This window comes from Mirounga leonina, unplaced genomic scaffold (genome assembly GCF_011800145.1).
Source record: "Mirounga leonina isolate KUSES-001 unplaced genomic scaffold, KU_Mleo_1.0 Mir_150, whole genome shotgun sequence".
Taxonomy (NCBI): domain Eukaryota; kingdom Metazoa; phylum Chordata; class Mammalia; order Carnivora; family Phocidae; genus Mirounga; species Mirounga leonina.
In genome coordinates this window covers 17,199,474-17,225,831 of record NW_023270374.1, presented here as the reverse complement: position 1 = coordinate 17,225,831, position 26,358 = coordinate 17,199,474, and the positions used below count along the sequence as shown (strand labels likewise).

Below are 26,358 nucleotides of genomic sequence, written 5' to 3'. Positions count from 1 at the left end.
TTTTTTTTCTTATGTTAATCCCATACATTACATCATTAGTTTTAGATGATGGAAGACTCTTCTTATTTAGGTATACTTTCAACTTCTCTGAATCTATCATTTGGAATTTTTAAAGTTCTTTTTTGTTTTGTTTTGTTTTATCTCTTTCCTCTGGGATCAGCTTTTCTGTAGATTTATCTTGGTCTTTTATGTTTTGGTGTTTTGGATATGCCTTATGATGCTACATTTTCCATTTATATTTAAGGAAGAAAGATTTGGGTCACTGCTTTGGCTCTCTGGACTGTTTTGTAAATCACTTTCATTTCTTCCAAGTCTTTGCTTGGAGTAGAAACTCTTGGAGCTCCATGTGAGACAAAACAAGGAATGTTAACTAGGGGGCTACTGGGCTGGGAGATCCTCACATGTCCGAATTGAGAACAGCATCATGTCATATCTTAAATGTTATCCACCCCCAGGTTATCCCAGCCATCCATCCATTTCTTTAGAAAGGATGCAGCTCCTATACTAAGGAGCCCATTGTTGCCCAGGTGATAGAGGGAGGACAGCACAGATGGTTGCTCTACGAGCCTCATGAACAGAGCTCCCAAGAATCCCCTGGCTTTCTTCTCTACTTCTCATCCTCCATCTCTGTCACATCTGCAGACTAGACACCTAACACCTCTCCAGCATCCATTACGGAAATTCCCCTGGCTCCTCCAGGGTACTCTCTGAGTGTATCTGGACGGGCAGGTTTTCTTTGCATTTTCCTCCTATCAACACATTCCCTTATATTTTGTTTCTCTCATAAATCTTTCGAAGTTTCTCCACTGTGTGTGCCCTTCATTTTCCTTCGCTTTACTGTCATAAGACTTATGTATTTTTGCATTTCCATACTTCCATTTCAGTGGCATCGTGGGTTTGATGAGAGGGTACATATGTACTCAGTCCATCATTGGGAACAAGAAACCCAATATATTATTATTTAAAATGTGTTTGGGAAAATGATTCTCTAAAAATATGGCCCTAATTCAATATAAAATATATTTGCAGTTGGGGAGGTTTGCTCTGGTTATCTAATTGTATGCATGATACCAAACATCAAGTCAAAAGTAAAAAAAAAAAAAATCAAAATATATGTAGTTACAACCTCTGTTTTCAGAAATTAAAAATTATCAATAAACTGATCCTATGCAGTATGAAAAAATTATTAGCTGCTTAGGCTTAGTAATCGGACCCCCTGGATTTTAATCTTGTATCTGCTACTTGCTTACTATGTAAGTGGCAAGTTTCTTAATTTCTTTGTGCATTGGTGTCCTAAACCGTAAAATAGGGATAATAATTTACATAAGATTGGCTTCTGTATTAAATTAGTTGAGGTGAGTGTTAAGAAAGAGCCTGACACATGCTGAACACTCAGGTAAATATTAACTGTTACTATTAATTTCATCTGATGGTACAGGACGTATAAACTCAGAAGATGAGTAAGTGAAGGAAATTAGTTTGCTGGATGCTTTTGGCAAGTTTGTTTGAGTTTTGTCTATAACAATAAATTGTCATCCTAGTCAGGATTATGATTATAAAGAGCCTTTCATTTGAAGTAAGCACTACTTAAACAACTGTTTATCTCCTATCATTTCAGGTGGTTTACCAGGTTCTTTTAGGCAGTGCTGGAAATGTAGGGGGAAATGACAGAATGGTTTGCTCAGAAGATAAGATCATGAGTATCCTGAGAGGCAAAATAAGAATAATTTATGACCAGATATGAACTCCTTTCATTAGCTGCCTATGAAACCTTGCCCAAAGTCTTATATTTTATTTTAACCCAGAGAGAAAAACAATGTAGCCTTAACAGGAGGGTGAAAATATTCCAACTTAGCAAAAAGTTCAGGAATCTTTGATATTTTCATTAATCCTTAAAGTTTACTGCTATGGTATTCTGTATATGTTAATTTGCCAGTTAATACATTAATTGATTGACAATTACAATAGTCATTAAGGGATAGCACTGTTTGCTATCTTATTGATATATTATTTCTATATTTAATCGAAAATACCAAAGTGAAATGTAAGTACTCAAGATTTACCCTCAAACCCTTGGAGCTTTTGACTCAGGACTCTGCTATTTCACAGGAATTTAGTAACTAAATCCTAGATGCATGGCAGCAGTTTTGAGCACAATCTGGAAACACTGAGTGAATATCTTTGGGAGTGTTGTGAAAAAAAAAGTATATAGGAAAAGAGCTAGTTACAGTTTTTGAGAAACAAAAAGCTACTATGAAAATACCACAGAATAGTTTAAAAATATTTTTTAAATTTTAAAACAATTCAGAAAAGCATTATGCCTTTGCTCATAAAGCCATTTGTTTATTAGCATGAGTTTTAGAAGACCAAATCCTATTTCAAATACTTGTTTGGAGTTTGTGTTGAAGTTTTCCAAGGGCAGAGTTTAACCACAGCAAGAGATTATTACATCTTGCACTTCAGTTTGCATTCGTTAAGATGCAATTCTTAAAATGGTGGTAAGGGGGGATGTTTCATTAAGATCTTTCCTGCTACCCATGATTTCATGTTCCTGCAAACATAATCTATACTTTTCTAGTCAAAGGAAAATGAAAGAGGATGGGTGACTCTCAGTCTACCCATGTGACTTCTAGATGAAGATTTGTGAAATAGTGAGAACCGGATTTCCCAGAATTGGCCCTGCCCCTACCCACCCCCCATCAAGACTGAGTTTATGCACTACTTGATGTAGTTGTCATGGAGATGATTCTTGTTTGTTAAATAAATGAAATAAATAGTTACAGAAAAGCTAGACAATGTAAACTCTACATGTATAAATAAGTTATTTCCTTTCAAATGCCAAATGCTCTCTCTCTCTTTCTCTTGCTTTTGAGCTCTCTCTAATTATATAGACTCATAGTTTTCACTGACAATTTTATTCAGTAAACACCTGGGCCATCTACTGTGTGTAAAACACTATGAAACATGTGGAAAGAAGTCATATGATCCATACGGGTGAGAACAAAAGGAGGTGATGGGGGGGTGGTCCTAGGTGAGATGACCCCAGAAGAAAGTTCTAGAAGCCAGAGTATTTTGCAACATAACATGTGATAGTGAAGTCTAATTGAATAGATTTGCATCATATCCTAGAGGACAGAGTTCTAGAAAATGATATATACTGGGAATCCTAAATTGAAAAATTGGTTAAAAAATTAAATTACCTCATTCTTTTATATGTTCCCTATTTAACTTAGACAAACATGGGACTAGACTAAAACTTCATTCTTCTTTGGTGTTTTAAGCCATTTGCCCTGGGCCATCTCTGTGATGAGAGTGAATTAAATACTTGAAATGGCATTAATTTTCTAATTCAATCACACCTTCTCAGTTTCCTGAGGTCAGCCACAGTCATCTCTTGCCTGGGCAGCAACCACTTCTTAAATGTCCCCCTGACCACAATTTTGCCACCTCTATCCATTAGGCCCGCTATATAATATTAGCTTGATTTTTCTAAAATGCTAATCTGATGAGGTTGATTCCCTGATCAAGAACCTCAGTGGTTCCCAAACATCTTAAAGTCTACATGTTCCATAAGTTTTTACTCAGAACTGCTTTATTTTACCATTATTTCAGTCTGAGTCTTTCGATATCAAGGCAAAATTCAAGCATTATCTTTCATTCTGAAATAAAAGCTTCCCTAACCTACTCTTCTAAGTGCCCATGCCCTATTTTAAACCCCACCCTAACACTGCATATCTGTGCAGCACCTGTAACACCTGACTGAGCCCAAATTCTTGTTTATATGTCTGTTTCCTACGAGAATGGGCCCTCCTTTTGGCCATGGACCTCAAATTACTATCTTATTTTTAACTTTAGCATGCACTAAGCATGATGAATGTTTACCAAATGAATGCCTGAGTGAGTGAGTAACTGAATGGATGATTGAATGAATGAATTGGGGAAGAACCTTCGTGTTAGTGTTCTTTAGCAACTACAGTTGAAAGTAGCTGCGGGAAGTAGCGCTAACAGTCATGGGTGACAATATGGCTACCAGTAAAGTAAGTGAAACGTTGTTTAAAGGTGTCTCTAACACCAAGATCCACTCTTTGAAGTATAATCCACAGAAATTTTGAACTAGAACAATGACCAACAGGAAAGAATGTAACAATATTTTTTTAACAGCACAGATTAAGACAGATCTGGATTTAAACATATCTCCACTACTTAAAAGCCTTGCTGGGTCCATTCTTTTACTTCTATTAACTTCATTTCTGCATACTTGAGATTAAAGAGATAAAGCCAGGGGCATGCCTATAGCTTTATAAATAGGGGCCATGTGACTCACATATTCAAATAAAACTGATGAAATGTTTTGATTAGAAGTTGTTTTTGACCCTGAGATAAGTTAATAGAATCTCTCATCTCAGAGCCACTTACCTAAACATTCACATTTAAAATAATAAGTTTTTGGCAGTTTTCTATATAATCAACTAAAAAATGTTTTCAAAGGCAAGAAAACATTTTTTGTGGGTGAATACATTTATACTCCAAATTATTGAAGTCATTGGTACCTCCCTGTGGGATTTGAATACATGTGGATACTGGGGAAGCAGTCAAGATTTTTAATACCCATGACTTGATATTTGAGGATTTTAATGTCATGTTCAACCATTCTTTATAGGGAGGTGATATGGGATTCACCACCCTCAAGAATCAGTCCTAGTCATTGGTAATTGCAGGGAACAGGAGAAAAATAGAAAAGGCTCTTAAAACAGGTCTGGCTGTCATAATATCATCCTTGGATTTCTTCTTGGTCTGAGACTAGCTTGTTGTAGCTTTCAGACAAAGCAATGAACTCAAGACCTTTTGCCTAGATCTTGTCAAGCTCCATGATTTAGTGATGTCTCCAAGGTAAGGCAGCAGCATCCCATGTTACCATGAAGGTAACTTCTTACTTCATGAGAGCCCAGCTCTTCAGTGTATTACCTAAGAATGAAGAAATATTTACTCACTAACATCAATAGGGAGAATTGAGAGATGGAATGTCTCCTTAGAGTTCCATGTTAATTTTTCCTGATTATTTTCTCTTAAACATATCATGATTGTATCTACAAAGAATCATAAGATCAGTATGAGAAATACACAAACCTCTCAAAATGCCTTTTGCAACAATTGGCAGTGATGTGAGCCCCCTCAGCCATTTAATATCCTCCCAGTTGATAGATGGGTCTATTAATTTATTTACATATGTAGCAAGTCCACTGTTGTCTCCAAAATTTTCCTTAGGAGAAAATGCTAAATCATTGGTTTCAAAATTTTTCATTCTGAAATAAAGAGATACATAAAATGAGAAACTTCTCAAAATTAGAGATAATTTTACAATGACTCATTCAGTGAAAAATGAAATGTCACCCTTTTCAAATTAATTAGATGTTCCTCAACCATCTATAGGTTGGTTGCATGCATATTTCCTATGTTCTGGTGTTAGAGTCCAGGCTAAATGTGACAATCAAGTGGACTTAATTGGTCACTTAAAGTTTATTGTACATCTTAGGCTATGTTTATACAAAATAAAACAGTTTCAAGGAAAAACATATGGGCAAGTTCCACTATCTCTAACTTTTTAAGCCAGTTTATGAATATAGACAACAGATTTGATGCTATTTTCAGCCAGCAATGCATATTAATTATAACAATGGACATTTGTTTGGTACATTACAATTTACAAAGGACTTTCATAAACCAATATTATCAAAATTTTTAAGAAAACTTTTAGAAAATAAAATCGATACTTTATGATGCCCATTTTATATAGAAAATAAAAACAGAAATGCAGAGCAAGATGTCCCCACAAATGAAATCAGCATTTGGGCTCCAACCTGGGTCTCTGGACTCTTAATTACATTCTCTCTGCTCAGATCTCAGTTGCACCTTGGCGATTGCTTTTGACTTCAGGAAACTTTCCAATGTCCTTATACAAAATTCTAGAGGAGATTGGAACTGCAGTAACATCAGTTAATACCTTCTGTCTGCTGTGACTGTAGATGCTTTCTCCTGTCCTACTATTATGGTGGTGGTGGTGGTGGGCACAGGGACAAGTGGGAAGTGTTTCCCAGCAGATGAGTCGTCAGCTCTTGCATTTCCCTCCACCATTTAGGTTGTTTTCTCTGAGGCTGTCTGCCTGCTGACTCAAACTTCCCAATCTTTCAGACAATCCTGGCCAGGGCTTGAGCTATCCAATTACCAAGATCTTCATTTCTTTGCCTGTGATATGACCGTTAATTTATGTGCCAACTTGATTGGGCTAAAGGATGCCTAGATAGCCAGTAAAACATTATTTCTAGGTGTGTCTGTGAGGATGTTTCTGGATGAGATTAAATTGTAGACTAGAGTAAAGATGATAGGCCTCATCGATGTGGGTGGGCATCATCCAATCTGTTCAGGTCCTGAATACAACAAGAAAGTGGAGGAAGGACAAATTTGTTCTCTGTGCTTGAGCTGGGACATCCATCATCTCCTGACCTTGGACATTGAACCTACTGGTTGTCAAGCCTTCAGATTTAGACCAAGACTTACACTATCATCCCGTGGTTCTTGGGCCTTCAGACTCAGACTGGGACTTATACCATTGGTTCCCCTGCTTCTCAGGTCTTAGGCTTTAGACTAGAATTACACCACTGAATTTCCTGGGACTCCACTTATAGACAGCAGATTGTGGGACTTCTCAGACCCCATAATTTGGAAGCAATCCTTCCAAATCTGTGTGTGTGTGTGTGTGTGTATGTATACCCTATTGGTTCTGTTTCTCTGGCAAATCTAATACATGTGACTTTCTCCTGCTCCTGAAGTCTGAGTAACCACCCACACAACAGACTTGAAGTGTCAGGATGTTGGCATATAAATACCCCAGCTCCCTCACCTCTATGAGGGCTAACTCTGAGATAGGTTATATCTCCTCTCCAGAATTTCCCATCAGATTTAAGGTTCAGTTGCCTGCAGTTGGAGCTGTCTTGGTAACATGCCCATTGTTTGCTGCCTTCCTTCCTTGGACCACTTCCTCACTCCTCTACCAGTATCCCCTTCCTCTTCCAAAGGAACTGCTTGCCTATAAATCACTGGCTCACAATTTCCTCCTAGGGGAACCCAAACTGAGACACAACCCCATTGAGTTGCTGCCTTTCCTGTGTCTAATTTTGTTGACCCAACTTAGACCAGGATTTCTCTAACTTACTTGTAAGATTCTGCTACTGGCTCACTCTACATCTGAAATCTTTTCTCTTGGCTTAATATCCTGATATCTTGACTAGATTTTGGCAGTTCCCTGAACTAGAAACAAAGTGTTTTCTGCTTGGACCTCTGATGACTAACTGGATAGATGACCATCTGGATACGCAATGGCATTACCCCTGTGACTTAACTGCCTACAGAAGCAAATCCAATTGCAAACTTCGTTTCTCTGAAAGGCTGTCTTTGAATAATGACAGTGACCTGGATTCACCTTGCTTTTCTGCACATTATAAATTACTCTGCTAGCCAATCTCCAACTTGGGTAAAAGTACAGCTGTATATTAATCTCTGGCTTAGTCATAGGTCTTTCTTTGCTTCTACTAGCTCTGTCATTGAACGTATAAAGGATTTTGGAGTAATGACTAACAATTCTTATATAAACCTGGAAGTACATAGGCACACTATTTTTAATTTTTTAAAGACTTACTTTAATACAAACTAGATTTAATGTTTTTAGTATACTTTCAGCTGACACAGCTGGTTGTGTACCTCAAGGGGCATATATTAAAATAAGGGCATGAACATTCACATCCCACCAAATTCTATTCAAGCCATTGGCAAAGTTTTCTCAATAAGTATTGAAGGGATGCCTGGTGGCTCAGTCGTTAAGCATCTGCCTTCAGCTAGGGTCAGGATCCCGGGGTCCTGGGGTCGAGCCCCGCATCGGGCTCCCTGCTCAGCGGGAAGCCTGCTTCTCTCTCTCCCACTCCCCCTGCTTGTGTTCCCTCTCTCGCTGTGTCTCTCTCTGTCAAATAAATAAATTCTTTAAAAAAAAATAAGGATTGAACAATTTGTCCTATAGTTTCATTGACTCGGGTGGCTATTAAAGATAATTCTAAGAAAATTCTAACTTCATGAAAGTCATACTGGTCCCCATCTATTTGTTAGCTTCAGTTCAGATTTTAGCTGAAATATTTGGGCATTTCTTTTTATCAAACCGTTTAGGCTTGTACATTTTATCACAGCCTTTGGTATTCTGTGGTTGTCTTAATTTGAATTAAGGTATGCTTTTGGTCAATAAACATATCTTTATTATGAAGACCTATTCCATTACCTAGAAATGGTATTAAGTGATATTAAATACCAAACTTTTAAATAATATTGTTAATAAGAAAAAGGTTCAGTCTGTCTATCCTATAGCAAGACCAGGGGGGCAAAGAAGAAAAACATCTGTATGTGTATATACTCTGCATGGCACCCCACCCCCATCCCAAACAAGCTACAGTGTTTCAGCAGGGGCGGGGTGGAAGGGTGAAATGGATAGGAAAAAACAGAAACATGGATAAAATTATATAAATAACTGTTGTTATTCTTGGATGGTGAAATGCAGATCAACACTTGAATGAATGTTGCCTTACAGAAATTTCAGTGCACAATGAAGCCTTGTTGTTACTCTAAAACGTTGTTCAAAGCCAGAAGCCAAGAGAAAGTTTTCAGATATCTTGACAGAGACCCACGATGGAGTGTTTTACCAGTGCTTCTGAAGGAAACCTCCATGAATATTATTTTTATTCAAATTATGACACATACACAAAAATCCTTAAAGTGGCTGCTGATAACCAAAGTATTCCATTTCTTGAGGAAGGAAAAGAACCACATCAAAATAATAACACAATGACTTGGGACTTAATGCTCCAAATCCCGAGCTGTTTAATGACCCAAAGGCAAGGAAAAGAACTGGCCTTGTAAGGACCTCATTGTGCCCTGAATGGCCCCCAAATATACTTTTTAATCTAATATAGAAATTATTTTAGCTTTTAGTAAGTCAGTATCATAAGAATAGTAACAACTACTAAAGAAAGTGAAACATCATTGAATAACCAATAGTAACACTAATGATAATGAATATTATTGAGAAATATATTTTATTTACTATAAGTATTGATGATACGACATTAAAGACAAAGCTATGTGTCTCCATAACTGGAAACAAAATATAAAACAATAACCAGTAGAGCCCATGATACCAACACAATATGAGAAAGGAGGAGAGAGAGAGAGATTCATAATACATACAGAAATTGGTGCGTGGGCCACCAGTCTTTAATGCTGATTAGAAAACACTTACATTGAGAACATAGCCCTGCTAATTTCTTCCTCAATGTTCTGGGCTGTTAGAAGAAACGGGCAGGGCATGGATTTTAAGTTTGAGCTCAAAATCTTGTTTAACATTTTAGTAGTCATGTTTTACTGGGTAAATCTCACGTGATCTAGTACATTTTTATCTACTGATTCAACATCACTTCTTGAGCACCTACCATGTGCCAGTGTTTTAGATGTTTAGGATATACCATTAAGTAAAACAATCAAAAATACCTGGCCACCTAGGGTTGACATTCTAGCAAGGGGAGACAGCAAATAAACAATAAACATAATAAATAACTTATGGAGCATGTTAGAACATAAGTGCTATACAAAATAAAGGAAAAAAGTAGAGCAGAATAAGAGGATGTGAGCCAGTAGAGGCTGAACTTGAAAGTTTAAGTATCATAATCAGACAGGCCCTCACTGAGAAGCTACCTTGTAGAGGAAATTAGCGGAGCATTGTTACCGTATTTATTTCCTGTTCCTGCTATAACAAATGACCACAACCTTTAAAATGACACAGATGAGGGCTTTAAAATGACACAGATTTATTATACTACAGTTCTGGAGGTCAAAAGTCCAAAATGTATCTCCCTGGACTAAACTCAAGGTGTTGATAGGACTGTTTTCCTTCCAGAGGCTCTAGGGAAAAATCCATTTCCTTGCCTTTTCCAGCTTGTAGAGACCTACATGCCCTGACTGCTGATGATATCCCTCCAACTTCTGCTTCCAGCATCATTATCTCCTCTGACTCTTGACACTCCTGCTTCCCTCGTCTAAGGACCCTTTTAATTACGTTAAGCCTACTGGGATAATCCAGGATAATCGCCCCATCTCAAGGCCCTTAACTTAATCACATGCAAAGTCCATTTTGCCACGTAAAATAACATATTCATAGGTTCCAGGGGTTAGGACATGAATGTCTTTGGGAGGTCGCTATTTCGTTTAACACAATTATATTGTGAATGTTTTCCTAAACCAAACAATTTAGAGGCTGTTGGCCCACGTACCCAGTTCTTCTTCACAAATCTCTCTCTCCCCGAAACCCCTGCCCAGGGTCCCCATAAATATTGTATCTCTATTCTGATCTCTACTACTTATTTTTATTTTGGTTTCCCCCTAGAAATACACGTAGATCCATCCTTGATGTCAAAGCCTAAAGGAAGGGAGGAAGTCAGTGTGCATGGATTGGAGGAAAGACGTAAAAGGCAGAGGGAGGAGTCAGTTCTGAGGCTCTCAGGCACCAGCAAGCCTGGCATGTTGAAAGGACCCTGGGGTAGCCCGTGCAGCTGGGAAGAGTGGATGGAGGTGAGGGTGCCAGGTGGTAAGGACAGAGAGATAACAGGGTCCTGCTCACAGAAAGCCCCACAGGCCACTTTTATCACCAGAACTCTGGGAAGACAATGGCCATCTGATCTTTTTCTGTGTGATCTGTTCTGGCTGTCATGATTAATGAATCATTTCAGGGCTATAGGGCTATAGGCACACAAATAGTTTTTGGTGTCATGATTTACTTTGATCTTAGTCAATGATTGGAAATGCCTTTTTTTCCCTTTCAACTGCCCTGGTGCTCCACGAAAGACCCAAGTCTTTACCCAGGGTAAATGAACAATCTCCATGGGGTAGAGAGAGAGGAAAAAGGCCCCTGCCTCAAAGCCTGAGGAAATCAGTCTAGGGAACTGGCCTCACTCCTTGCTTCTTCCAAGAGCAGATGAGAATTTCCCTTACTCCCCCTCAGTTTCAGGAACCTCTGTGCCATTCATAATACACACATACACGTGTTTTGCATATAGACCAAGCAGAGATTACCACAGTCCTGAACTCTGGCTGGTCCCCGATGCCGAGAGTCAGGACCCTCCCCCGCCCCGCTCTTCCCCCCCCCCCAACTCCCCCTCTTTCCAGGCAGAGGAAGTAGCTAGGCCTGGAAGGAGCCACTGCTTTACAGACTCATTCTTCTCTGGATTTCCTGCCTCTCCCGCCTGCCAAACCTCACTTCTGAAAAGCCCGGCTTCACCTTCTATGAGTCAGGTCAGTTGCGGAAAAAAACCTGATTTCATATCAGGCTGTAACAGATGAGCTTTTTGGTTGTATGTGGCCTCAAGCGGAAGCCTGGGCCTCCCATTAGCACGCTCCGCCTTCAGCTGCTGAATGTGGGCTGCTGAGGAGGGGACCAGAGGGCACTGGCCTGCCCTGAAGCCCATGAGGACAAACAAGGACAACGTGCGCTCCAGGGGCCCGGGACACCAGGCTGTGGGGTGTTTCCTGTGTTCCCTGTAACCTGGGTATGTTGCTCATTATTTGATCATCTTCAGATGGGAGATGTGACAAGCTGGGGAGTCATGGCCACTCGTGAGCACATCGACAGCTGAAAAGGGCCTTTGTCTCCCTACTGGTCCTTCTCGTCATCTGGGCTGGAGCCCAGGAGCAAAGGAAAAGGGGAAAAAAGCAGATCAGCCTTCCAGCTCCTGACTGAGTGACCTGGCACAGATGACCTGTGTCATCTCCCCTGTCTGAGCAGATACCACTGCGAAACACAGTTTGTTATCCAGAACAAGAAAGTGCTTCTTAAGCCGCAAAAAACCCTACTGTAGTCTTTGTTATTGTTGTTGTCAGGAGTCGTAGTAATGAGAGGAGGAGAAAAAGGAATAGCAAATTCTCTTTCAAATGTCCAAAGGGAAATCATGAGGAATGTTTCCTGTCAGAAGCCTAAATAGTGTGAAACTAATTATTTTAGAAAGTCTAATAAATAAGGTAACCAAAATAGAGAAATAAGGTGAATACAGATTTCATATTAGGGAAGTTTGAAGGCATCTACTTTGGATGAATTTGGCAAGAAGTAGGAACATGTCAGGACTTTTGTTTTTGTTTCTGTTCTCTGAGAGACAGGGTGTTTGGGTAACCCAGTGTCTGGGATACATGGAACAAGGTTATTGACAGCTCTGTCAAGACAGCATTTTCTCTTTGTCATTGGGTTATTGAAGGCACCACATACACAAATAATATCCTAAACCCACCTGGAAGAATCACAGAGATAGCCTCACACAACTAATTTACATATGGTTCAATGGCAAGATTTTATGCACAATAGTTTATACTCAAGTAGGTGTATACACAGCAGAGCTATATAATAGTTCTATGACATTCATATAAGACTGTATACGGACTTAGGTGGTGGTTGAGATACATGTCACTCTATAATATACATGGAATTCCTATCTTCTAACAATCTTCTTGTCCTTATATGGAATGCTGATTTGCTTTTGAAATCCTTTGGATTTGGATCTTTTCACATATAGATAGAGTAAGCAATGGCCCGTTGTAAAATGAGGTCCAGGATCCAAGGAAAGCATCCTTTATCATTTCACATACTCTGATGGATGCTTTGAAATCCCATCATCAAAATGCCCTTCACTAAAACTAAGATTTTGATTCTTATTCAGATAGTTTTATCCCTGAAAGCTATTAGTAACATACTGGCATGAAAAACTCAAGAGCAGATTTTGGGGGGAACTGGGGGAAGGCAAAGACAAAGGGGGAAAAAATAGGGAGGTGAGGGTCTTTCTCAGTAAACTTCCTGAGTTCCTAGCTTTGACACAAGATGATTCTAGTCCTAAAATATTACAGGGAAAAGGATAGTTCCTTGCTAATGGACAGGCTGAATGACCTGATAAAACCATCACAGTTCCATTTTGATTACTAGATAAGTGAGTGAATGAGTGAATGAATGAATCTTGACCCATGGATGAACCACAATGAAAGAGGAATATTGCTGAAAGAAGAAGATAGGGGATCAAACATGTGGCTTCTTTTGTCTCTATTATTTTAGCTTTTTTTAATCTTCATAGACACAGTTGTTCCAAATATAATTAAAAATAAAACTAATAGGTGACTCTTCGATTTCAACAAAGAAATGCACTTACCTCTAGAACCCAGAGCCTATTATTCCTAAACAAGGTCCCTGCCAATCATACTTCCAGACCAATGTTTTGTGAAGAATCTAATTCCCCTTGGGCGCCTGGGTGGCTCAGTTGGTTAAGTGACTGCCTTCGGCTCAGGTCATGATCCTGGAGTTCCGGGATCGAGTCCCACATCGGGCTCCCTGCTCGGCAGGGAGTCTGCTTCTCCCTCTGACCCTCCTCCCTCTCATGCTCTCTGTCTCTCATTCTCTGTCTCGCAAATAAATAAAATCTTAAAAAAAAAAAAAAGAATCTAATTCCCCATGGCACCCATGTGGAAACTGGGGGGAAAATAACCTTCGGAGCTGGTACACGACAAGAGTGAAGAGAATTAGAAGAAGAGCTCAGGGGCCCAGGTGATCAGAGACCCATGGTTACCTGAGTTGAGGTGGTAGCTTGAACCTATTACGCACATCATCAAAGCGGTTCCCCAGGTAAGGAGTGTCCACCGTCAAAAATATGGCCTTGTAGCCCTTTCGCTCAGCACGTTGCACTAGTTGTTTAGTGACCTCACGGTCCTTGTAGATGTATAGTTGCAGCCATCGTAGTGTCTCGGGACTGGCCTCTGCCACTTCTTCAATGGAGGAGGTGGACCATGAACTCAGCATCATTCCAGTTCCCAGGGACCTGCAGGCTGAGGAAGGAAGGAGAAGATAAAGGCGAGCCTGGCATTTTCCCCACTCCAAAGCCTTCAGGTTGTGGTTCAAGGGGTAGAGGCATCTACAAGGGCAATCAGACATTAAGTAGTCAATTCTTGAAAAAGTTAGAAATATGCATTCCTTTCTACACTCTGACTTGATCTTAGAGACAAAAGTGAGTCAAATAGCCAAAGATGTGCTGTGTGTAAGGATGAAAAAATTGGGAACAACCTGAATCTCCAACCTTAGGGGATTGCATACACTGTAGTTCATATATAAAATGAAAGACACACACCCATTAAAGGTAATATTTTTGAGATGGTTAATTTTGTGCATCAACTTGGCTAGGTGATGGTTCCCAGAATTTGCTTGAATACACTGGATGTTGCTGTGAAGGTATTCTTCAAAGGAGATTAACATTTAAATAAGTAGATTTTGAGTAAGGCAGATTGCTCTTTGTAATGTGAATAGGACTCATCTGACCAACTGAAGGCCTTCCCGGAGGGTTCTGTTAGCGGATTGCCTTCAGACTCAAACCACATCAACTCTTCCCTAGGTCTCCAACCTGCCAGCTTCCCCTTTAGATTTTTTTTTAAGATTTAATTTGTTTAGGGCGCCTGGGTGGCTCAGTTGGATAAGCGACTGCCTTCGGCTCAGGTCATGATCCTGGAGTCCCTGGATCGAGTCCCATATCGGGCTCCCTGCTCAGCAGGGGGTCTGCTTCTCCCTCTGCCCTCTTCCCTCTCATGCTCTCTGTCTCTCATTCTCTCTCTCTCAAATAAATAAATCTTTAAAAAAAAAAGATTTAATTTGTTTATTTGTCAGAGAGAAAGAGAGCACAAGTAGGGGGAGCAGCAGACAGAAGGAGAAGCAGGCTCCCTACTGAGCAGAGAGCCTAACGCGGTATTCGATCCCAGAACCCTGGGATCATGCCGGAGCCGAAGGCAGACACCCAACCGACTGAGCCACCCAGGCACCCCTACTCTTTAGATTATGGACTTGTCAGTCTCCACAACTGCATGAGCCAGTTCCCCAAATCAATCCCCCCACCCTCACCTCTCTTTCTCTCTCTCTCTCCCTCTCCATATATGTACATATTCTGTTTCCAATGATTACAGTTATAAAAGAATATTATTATTTGTGGACAAACAAAGATTTTCAAGATATATTAAAAAAAACAAAAAAGTCCACAAAATGACACATACAACATAATTCCACATTTGTACAAATGTGATTATTGGTATATAACCCTAAACTGATTGCTAATGATAGGTCAGAGAATTATGGGTGAGTTAAATTTTTTTCTTCCTTTTTAACTTCTAAAATTTTATCTTTAAAAATTTTGTTCAAGGTGTATTCTACCATTTCTGTTGTATTTTTAAATTTTATAAAATACATATGCTAGATACCCCAAGTAGACAGCTGTTCCCTCACAATCTTTTGAGCAAGATATCAAAAAATGAGCGCAGTGAAAGTGAAAAATAAGTAATAAATTAGATTCACCCACCCATTGTCTTAGAGAACTTGAAAGAGCATGGGTGATGGGCTTTTCACCAAAAATAGGTAAAAGGCCATAAAACTGGGGTCGGCTTTAGCAGAGGAGAAACTGATGTAATGTTTAGATGCCAAATACCAAATATGGCAAGAGACAATAATAAATATATAAAACTGACTAAATGACCCTGAGTCATTCAACTTAGCTGTGTGCCTGACATATATCAAATGGCAGTAAAAACAGTTGTCCAAGTGACACTCATCAAGTGATGCTGAGAATATAGCGATGTGTTATTCAAGACACTACTTTGAGAAGCTAAAATGCTTCCTTGCTTCTCAGACTTTAAGGGACAGCCAGATCCCCCTGGAGCACTTTTGAAAACACAGTGTGCAGACATCCTCCCAGAATTTCTGATTCAGTGGGTCTGAGATATGACCTGAAAATTTGCCTTTCCACCTAGTTCCCAGGGGTGCTGATGCTGCCTGTCCCTTGTACCACACTTTGAAATTTAAATAGTAGCGGTATCATTTGGTAGTAAATCTCTAAGTTCACATGGCAATAAAATGGATTTTGTTTTTGATAAATGTTACTTTTCCTATGCATTTGAAGGTATTTTTCATCCCTGTTGTTCAGGTGACAGTTCAGATAGAGAAGACCTAAACTGGAGATGATCTTGTCCACGGGTCGCTAATCTGTCCCCTCCGAGTGGGCCTTTGAGAAATTCTCTCAAGAGACTCGTGAATTACAAAATAGTGTCTAAAAAACCACATTTTATTAAGTAATAACACATATGAACATCTAGACCATTGTCTGATTTTCATTAAGACTTATAAACATGGAAAACAACTCCCAGGTCATCTACTGCTGTTTGGAAGGAATACCAGGGGACATTGATCAGGTTAGGATCCCTTAACCAACAATTTATTGTAAAGAAAATATGTCCCGAAGAGGATGTGACCTAACTAAGGTCCCACAGAAATGGAGAGCTGAGTGGGATGAGAACCCAGCATGTCTGACCATTCCTCCAAGGCAACAATCTTTCTAGAATGCTCAGATGCCCACAAGACTCCCTGGTATCAAGCATAGATAAATGCACTCCCTTAATCCTTTGGGGCCATGGCACCCAAAGGGAATAGGTTTGCAACATCCCTCAAGGATGCCCCCGTGCCAATAGCTCTGGGAAGGCAAGGAAACTGGAACCCTATGGGTGGGATGTGCTACTTACGGCCTGTGCAGGGTGTGGCTACACAAAGGAGTTCAGCTAAGAGGACCATCAAGTGATGGGACATCTTTTTGTAGTTTACACAAAGGCATCCATCATGTAGATGAGCAGCTGTTCTGTCAATAAGGATCAAAAATCCTCAAAAAGATCTCCTTGTAGGCGTGCCTGGGTGGCTCAGTCGTTAAGCGTTTGCCTTCGGCTCATGTCATGATGCCAGGATGCTGGGATCAAGCCCCACATCAGGCTCCCTGCTCAGTGGGAAGCCTGCTTCTCCCTCTCCCACTCCTCCTGCTTGTGTTCCCTCTCTCACTGTGTCTCTCTCTGTCAAATAAATAAATAAAATCTTAAAAAAAAAAAAAGATCTCCTTGTATTCATAAAAAACACTTACAGACACTCTACAAAGACCATTAAAATCCTTAAGCTATCACTCTTGCAGGAGGTGTCAACTTTCACAAACATTTTGCCCACTTCTCCTGGGTAGGCATGTCCAGAGAAAAGCAAGGCCAGCCGATGGCATCTATTTCCTGAGTCTCCTGACTCTGGTACTAATGACTCCTGATGTTATTGGTGCTCAAGGTTTATTCTTCAATGATTAAATCATATGGGGCTGAAATTTTGAGTCAAGGATCCTCAAAAACCTAAGTTACCAATGCTTCCAGTTGTAGGCATTTAGTAAATGTTTGGTGATTTAATGAATTTACTCCAAGAGAGTCTGTTAGATGCAAGAAGAATATCAGAGTCTGTGCTGACATTTTATGAGTTGAGGCTAAGATATTACTCTCAGGAGAGAACAGGAGCAAAACTTAGAAGGCTTCATGTTCCTTGGAATGTATATTCCTGACCACTGTGATCCCCACTCACTTGTGATTATGTGCCGTGATAAAGGCAAATTACTGATGAATTACATCCATGGTTTTCAACACAGCTTTATGTGAGAATGAGATGAGGGACCCTGGGATTTTGCAAGGACCATTCCGAGAGACAATCACAAATTTGCCTGTTAAAACACTGAAGCACTTCCATTCCAACTGGTAAATAACCATGGCTCTGAAGTAAACGACCCTCCTTTCTGAGTCCCTTCAATGTGGCAATGTGTCCCTTCTCTCCTCATGGAAACCCCTGACCCCCCTCCCCCACATGTACATTCCAGAAATTTAAAGGTCAATGCCTGGCAGAGCTGGCGGCATTCAGGATGCTGTTAGAGCACTAGAAATGAGCCTCTGAGCATCTCTTCTAATCAGTTAAAGGGCTTTGTTGTACTGGTTGCTAAATATTTCAAATGTCATTTTTGCCTGAGAAATCAACGTAATTCCCTTCTAGCTCACATTACTCTTCTAGGGACAAAAATTGCAGGCTTGATTTTATAAATGACTTGGCATAGTCAGACTTTGTTAAGAAAGTCTAAGTAGAGTTATCCTAGTCCAGTGCTGAAAGCACAAATGTTTCTGAAGTCCATTTTCTCTCCCCATTCATTTTCCACAATGAAACTGACCTCTGGCTTTCAAAAGCAGCAACTCTCAGATTTCATTTTACAGGGACAGCAGTGCACTTGCATGGTATGACGTAAGACTCCGGTGCATGCTGCTTTTCCACAGCTCCTAGCAAAATGGAGATCACATCTGAGGTAGCAAAGACAAGACCGGGCTCTTGCCCCTAATATTGATCCAATTCTAAAAATCTTGGCTTTCCTTATAGTCAGCTTATCCTAGAGATAAAGTATCCAGGAAGATACACCATTAAGTAAACACTGATCCCATATGACATCTCACAATTCTATTTCCTTATTTCCACTCCCTCCCTCTTTTATCATCCCTAAGATATATTTTCAAGAATAAACACCTAGGAGGTGCCCAGGGTGGCTCAGTTGGTTAAGTGTCTGTCTTCGGCTCAGGTCATGTTCCCAGGGTCCTGGGATCGAGCCCCGCATCAGGCTCCCTGCTCAGTGGGGAGTCTGCTTCTGCTTCTCCCTCTCCCTCTGCATGCGCTCTCTCTCTCTCTCTCTCAAATAAATAAATAATCTTAAAAAAAAAAAGAATAAACTTTTAATGCTCTAGATGTATTCAGATTTTTTTTTCCCTTCTTTATTTAGGGACACTAGTAATACATTATTGCCATTGTTATAAAAAATGCATATGAGATACATGCACGCACCTTTCACTAAAAGAGACATGAGTAAGGTTGTGGACATTAAAGCATTGAAGATAAAGCCCTAGAAATGACCTAGGTGATAATACATATCTCTTGAATAGACAACACGATATAATGGGTTGAGTCAGAAGGCCTGAGCGCCTGCCCCAGCCTTGCCATCCGTGAGGCACATTTCATCTGCAAAATATCTATAACCACAGCTGCTTTCTTGTCCCCTTCATGGCATTGCTGGACAGCCCACTGAGGCAAGGTTTGTGAACATTTTCTGTGTAAACTCTGAAGCCATGTAACTGTAAAGGGTTAAGTGAGAGAATGCCTAACACCATTTGGAAAAAGAAGTCCTAGATAGCCTTAGAAATTTAGAATTTTGCCAAGGACCTGGGTTTCTTATCATTGCTCATAATCTTCTACACACCCAGCCTTGCCCTGCGTTGGTTTTGATCAACATACCCATTCCTCTTTGCAGAGATAGCGTCAAATGCTCACTACCTTAAGCAAGAAAGCTCTCAAAAGAGAGCAGAATCTTCTCCAGGCCAAGGAACTCTGTGATAGGGCTGATATAGGAAGAGAATATCAAAGCAGAGAATCCCTACATTCCCGGAGTACACATTCCTTTGGAAAGCCAGGGACAAGACAACAGCAAATAATCTAAGAGGTGCGACAAAAACATGCCTTTCCCCAGCCCCCACCTCTACCCCTTATCTGTCTGCAGATTTCCAAGGAGGGTCTGCAGAGTAGATCTGAGGGACTGACTGCATTTGCTTATCAGCCATCAACAATAATATCTGGGATAAAAATTTTTAATTCTCACTACATTTTTTTTTTGTTTCTCTACTTTATTTGCAATAAACTGTAAGTATAATAATATGGATATAAATGAGTTTAATATCATTGTTTACTATCACCCACAATCCTGCCCCTCCCACACACCCCAGAACGGGCTATGGGCTACTGGAAAATATTGGTGCATTCTGTTTAACAGAATCCAAGTTATCCTGGGACGTACCCACGACAAAGTTTTTTATTAGAGTTAAATCACATGCGCTAGGGTGGGGAAATGCTACAAGGGTCTACAATAATCTGCCATCAGATTAAATGTAGTTCTGCCTCCCCAAACTGCCGTTCAGTAGAGTTAACTCAATTTTCTACACTATGGAAACTGTAATCAACCACTGAGATTTACATCAACTCATCTTAGATATAAATGCAACCACCTCTGGAGTCAGTATAAATCCTAAACTCCAATGCACAATGATTCAGCTGGGCTAGAACAGGTAAATAGGTTTGCAAAACAGCAGGAACTGGCAGAACGCCCCCTATGGCTAAGAAAGGCAATTGTGCCTCTAGATGTTGGCAGGGTCTCGTTTTCCACCAAGCCTTAATGGAAACATTTCTCTCTCTTTTTTCTTTGTAAAGATTATTTATTTATTTATTTATTTATTTATTTATTTATTTATTTCACAGAGAGAGAGAGACAGCGAGAGAGGGAACACAAGCAGGGGGAGTGGGAGAGGGAGAAGCAGGCTTCCCGCTGAGCAGGGAGCCCGATGTGGGGCTCGATCCCAGGACCCCGGGATCATGACCTGAGCCGAAGGCAGACGCTTAACGACTGAGCCAGCCAGGAGCCCAGAAAACCCGGACCTTATAGCAAACTGACCAGGGGCAGTAAGGTGAGGACTGACTGGCTCCCAGCTTGCCAATTGCCAGTCACCTCCTGCCAGTGCCTCTGTCTGTCCTTTGCACTGGTGTCCCTTCGAGGAGGGCACAGGTAAATGTGCCACATTTTCTTCTGCATCAACTCTTGCTAGTTGTGAAGTCAAGGAATTAAATCGCATTATAGTAACAGCCCCCGGCACATTTCACCGTTAGCAGACGTATTTTATAACCTTGCTTATCTAGAATTTGCCCAGCTTCCTAGAGTTTAGGTTAGAAGCAAAAATAAACAGCAAAATAAAAATAAAATGGCAGAAGATGAGGGAGAGAGAAGTTTCTCAAAGTTGAGGCAGCGCAATTTACCGATTATGAAGTAGTTTCCAAATGTTTAATGTCCAGTCCAACAGTCTCACACGTATAAATAAGATGTGGAATCACCAAATAAAACTGAAGTTTATCATGCCAGGCTTGACAAGGAGGGGAATCATAATACATCTGAGAATGATATTCATCCACAGCTACCACCACCTCAATAGAGGAAAATATAAACCCGTAGTTATCAGTGGGAGTAAATGTCTATTATTTGAAGCATTAATTCGTGTGGGTCAAATCATATTCCCAGATTAGAGCAGAACGATTAAGCAATGTGCTACTTTGGGCCCAAATTATTACCTTGAAAATAGTTCTCCTTTATGGGAAAGGTGAGTTAAGTCTCCAAAATTGTGTGTTTAAAGGAAAAGGGGGCAGGCATGATGAAAGTGTCTAAAGTTATTTATAGGTGCCTTTGATTAAAAAACTCCTGCAAAACTTAGTCACCAAGACAGCTGTGCCGTCTTGTGAAAATTTTGTTGAGAAAATGCATTCTGTCCTCTGCACAGGAAGTCATTGTGCAATGGGGAAAATATGCAATGACAAAGTACCAAGCAGTTGTGTGGTTCGAAACTCAGCGTCTGACCCACTAAAGTGTTTGCATAAATGTGCACCCTAACGTCCACTGGCTGTATCATCCTTTCTTCACACAGGAACTGCCATTTACAGGCTTATTAAAGAGGCGGTATATATTATGGTCTGCATGGCTAAAATCATTCTTGTGATTACTTAGAAAAATAATGTTGTGAAATTTCCACTACAATTCTGCGTGAAATACTTAGAAGCGGTCAAACAAATCTTAATTTATGATTTAGAGAACCAAAGCAATTTCAACACTGCCAAGAAAGACCAGGAAACCAGAGTTCATCTTTCTGGTGCTTTCGAGATGGTTCACTGTCTGAATCAGGAGCAGTTTAACCTTGAGGGATCACAAGGTCACTCACTTGCAGAGCTGTTTTTGACTGTATGGAAAGATATGCAAGAAACAGTTAGTCCCAATGACATCTGTGTTCTCCCTTTCTTGCATCTACTTTGTTTCTGGGGCAGAACTCTGCGTTAGACTAAAACATCAGCTTTACTATAATGATCCCCAGGTTATTATTCTGTCATTTTATTAAGTTGTCAGGTCCTGGCATACCTGGCAGATCACACGGAGACCACACCATAGTGAGATGTCTTTTATGACAGGTTCGAGGAAGATCAAGCCTGCCCTTGACCTCAATCAACCTCCCAAAGTATAACAACCTCAGTGTCAGGACACACCAGGGAGCCTCTGACTTCTTGCTGACATGCTTTAATGTCATCAGGCACACCAATCATTTGAGAAGAAGCAATCTCAAGCTCTCAAGATAGCTGCCCAAGAGCTTAAATTCTGGTGTGAGATACTAGAAATCGGACCATTTGATGTTGGGCTTCAGTGTAGTAAGAGTCTGATTTTTTACTAGCTGTTTTTGATTGATGAAGTTTGTCTTAGTGCAAAGTGATTTCAACACTGAATCTATCATTTTTTTGAAAATTATTAGATATAAGTGACCCATTTTTATATATATCTCTGCATATATACAAAGAAGGTCCATAATCCTTTAATATATGTGTATGTGTGTGTATATGTGTGTGTGTGTGTCTATGTATATGTACTGTATGTGAGTTGTGTATGCAGAAAGAGAGGGTCCACTGAATTTTAACTGCTGGAAAAGAACGTCCAAAACATAAAGTTGAGCTGAAATAGGTTGAAAATAAAGACGAAAATAAAAGAATTGATTCTTTTTTACTACAATGAAACCAAGAGGTATTCCTTTCCAAATGTTTAATGATGTAATTTGGACAAAGTTTTAGCGAACTGTCCTTTCTTCTTATTCCTCCTTAGCTTTGTTTCTTTTCAGTGAAAATGGATAAAATAATGGGATGAAGACAAATAACTGGATCAGACTCTAGAGTGAAACAGATCTTGGTTCACACCCCATCTTCATCATGTACCAGGCCTAGACTTTGGTCAAGGGCGTCCTTGTCCTCCATTGTCAAATGAGGAGAATGATAGACGATAATTACCTCACAGGTCTATTGTAAGGATTAATGACAGGAATGTAAAGTCCAGCATCTGGTGCATAAAAGGCACTCATTTCAGAAAAAATAAAAGTTTCATTTAAAGCAAATCTCATGCTTTTCCTGGATTTAGGTAAAATTGAGAATAATGGGGATATTTTCCTCAGAGGTATGCTGAAATGTATATCTACTCGGTCACCTAGTACGACACATAAATATATAAATCAATAAAGCTTTCAAAAATACATCATTTGGGTCTGCAGCAAAGGAAATGACAATTTTCCTTGCTGAATGGTTTTTCACTCAATGTTAAAGTCGATCACTTAATCTCGGAAAATCCAGAAAATTCAACAGCTAAAGCTCTCACCTACACCCTAATTCAGTTCTTTGGGATCTGTAAGGCTCTTTGTGTTACTCTGCAATCTGTTCCACCTGCACCTTAATAGGTGGTCAAGTCATAGCTGAGTCCCAAAACTTCACTTTGGAATGTTCTGGCCTTTTAGGCTCAAAAAGAAAGTGTTTAGATTTAATGGTTTTATGGCCCATCAAATCCTGTGTGGTAGCCTCTAATTGCATCCAGGGGCAGGAATTTCTTTTAAAATCTTTTTTTTTTTTTTTTTTTTTGACAGTTTACTAAGAATTTGCTAATATGCTGAGAGCATTCCTGGAACGCGTTAGGTGGGTTTTAATTTTTCTCTATTTGAGGTCCCGGCACTCCCTCGTGTGGCGCTTGTGCACATAACAGTCAGAAGCAAACGGATGAATTAACACTTAATCTCTTCTCTTTCCTCTTGATTCCTCGTTTAAATGAAGCAAAAGAGCTCATGTAGTTCCATGGAGGCTGAAATAAAATTTCATTACAGCCGCAGTGCCTAACACCAGAGAGTTTCCATGATAATGTCCTAAAAGCATCTGTGGTATAATAAGCATTTTGTTTGTTCTTTGAGAAGTCAGCGATGCTTTACTTCTATTGCGAGATGGAAATTTCACCTAAGGATGCTACCTGCTTTATATGGCACTGGGGTTCATGCTTATCATTGATATTTCCTTCACCACGCTGAGTATTTGTAGACATGATTCTGTAGTCATCCCTGAAGCTCATAAGAATAAAACATAAATAAAAAAACAATCAAATAGAGTTTCAAATGGATATGCCATTATAAGTAAAGGCATTTATATGGCTCCGTAGCTATTATAACAGTTGTCAATTATTAAAATGTTAACTAAATCATCTAGTACAATAAATGTCTTCTTATTCATAACATAGTACCTGGCAAACTGCTCTCCACTCAGTGTTTCTCAGTTAGTTGCCTTCCATCTTTTTTTTTTTTTTAAGATTTTATTTATTCATTCTTGCAAGAGAGAGACAGCATGAGCGGGGAGGAGAAACAAAGGGAGACGCAGACTCCCTGCTGAGCAGGGAGCCTGATGTGGGGCTCGATCCCAAGACCCTGGGATCATGACCTGAGCCGAAGGCAGATGCTTAACCGACTGAGCCACCCAGGACCCCAGTTTCCTTCCATCCTAAAAGACTTTTAGGAGTTGTTTTTATTTATTTTATTTTTTTAAGATTCATTTATTTTAGAGAAAAAGGGAGCGCAAGTGGGGGGAGGGGCAATAGGGGAGGGAGAGAGAATCTCAAGCAGACTTCCTGCTGAGCACAGAGCCCAACATGGGGCTCGATGGGGGGCTCAATCCCATGACCCCGAGATCATGAACTGATCTGAAACCAAGACTCAGATACTTAACCAACTAAGCCACCCAGGTGTCCTTTTAGGAGTTTTAATTTTTGTTTAAAATTCAAGCCCCTTTATTTATGCTCCTGAATTTTGCTCAAGGCCCTTATTTCCTAATGAGTTTCATGTTCTGTGGCTTATTCCATACTCTCAAAACTAAAGGGGTAAAACTATAAAAACATAGAATGTTTGCAGTTAATATTCCAAGACTATAACATAGAATTTGCCTTTGGGTTCTTGCTGCAGTTAATGATACTTGGAAATATCAGTCACTGACCAAGACCTTATAAGCAGCATTGCACAAGTGATTAATAACCCAGAACAAGGTATTTATCTTCTGCAAGCCTCAGTTTCCACAAGCAAGGAGTTGGAAAAAGATCCTTAGGGCTTTGGATTCACGTTTTAAGATGGGTAAGACATAGATGAGTTAATAAATGTAAATTGCCTAACACACATTGATTGCCAAATAAATGTTGGCTATCATCATTTTTCATGAAAGTTAATTTGTGTGGCATAAACATCTATTTGTGTTTTCAGCAAGATCCAGAAATAAAAATGTCTTCTTGTTTTCCTCTATCCCAAGCATGCAGCTATGAGAAATGAAAATCAAAGGCATACAAATGTTCATTCCAGCATCTACACTCTCCAGGACCGGCATGGAAGGCAGGGGGTAGAGGAAAGGGGTGGGATCTCAGAAGGGCAGTTGTCTACCTTGAATGGTTTCTCTATTTAATGGAATCTTAAATGCGGACAAAATCATTTATTTATACCCTGAAAAAAAAAGGTAAAGATCATCTTCCTGTTGGAAATTTTCTGGTTTTGGTTTCCAACGTTTTCTCATTGTGGAGATTTGGTCTTTGTTCTTGCCTTTGTTAGCAGAACTCTTTCTTTAAAGAACTGTCCTGTCTGTCCTGCCGAACCCCAGCATGCAACAGGAGTAGCTCTGTGCTCAGTGACACACCTAGCTTCTCTGAGAGCCCTGGGAACAATCCTGACCTCCTTAGGGCATGGTAAGTAAACCGCTGATCTTGCTCAAGCAGCTGACTTTATCAGTGAGGAAACGTAATCCTCCTAGAGAGTGAAAATGACCTGCCACAGAAGTGAAACTAGTTAGTGGTGAATTTCCACATAAATCAGGTGTCCCAGCCTGACAGCCCAGGGGACACTTGTAGCCCACAAAAGTATTTGCTTTGGCCCACACATTGTTGCCCCAAACAGTGTTTTAGAGAATTTTTGATTTATTTGCCAACATTTAAAAACCAGGAGATTACACATAAAAATCAAGGTTTCTGGCTTCTCTTGAAATGTTGGGAGATTTGGCAACCCCACATCCTCATTCCCTCGGGGCCGCAGTTAGCTAGCACTGAAACGCGGCTGCCCCCTTCCGTGGAACCTGCAATCTCCACCACGACCGTCTCCACCACTGAGCCTTCATTGTTGTTTTCCTAACTTCATCCCTCTTTGGATATTTATGTTACCAGTCTGACCCTCTGAGCCATTTTTGAGGTTCCTGAATAAAGCTTAAAACAAAAATATCTTCAGCAAAGTAAAAAGGGCAACTTTCACTCCCATCAAAGTGTGAACAGAGTGTATTTTTCTGAAAGCAGTTTTTTAATATGTGGAAGAGATTTTTGGGGCCCTGAGGGGCAAATAAAAAGTGCACCCCATTTTGGGAATTCACACCCTCAAAGCTTTGGTTAACAATTGTCAAATGATTTTCTAGAGATACGATTCCACTTTATGCTC

The 26,358-nt window shown here is 40.1% G+C and overlaps 1 protein-coding gene across 1 annotated transcript in view; it reads right to left on the bottom strand.

Moving 5' to 3' along the window:
• HAO1 (hydroxyacid oxidase 1) overlaps nucleotides 1–26,358 on the bottom strand; it is a 50,489-nt gene that overhangs the window by 15,047 nt on the left and 9,084 nt on the right. The window contains exons 3-4 of the mRNA XM_035005861.1: nucleotides 13,686–13,941; nucleotides 5,128–5,303 (exon numbers count right to left, since the gene is read on the bottom strand). Coding sequence (XP_034861752.1) covers nucleotides 5,128–5,303; nucleotides 13,686–13,941 — 432 coding nt within the window. The remainder of the gene's footprint in view (nucleotides 1–5,127; nucleotides 5,304–13,685; nucleotides 13,942–26,358) is intronic.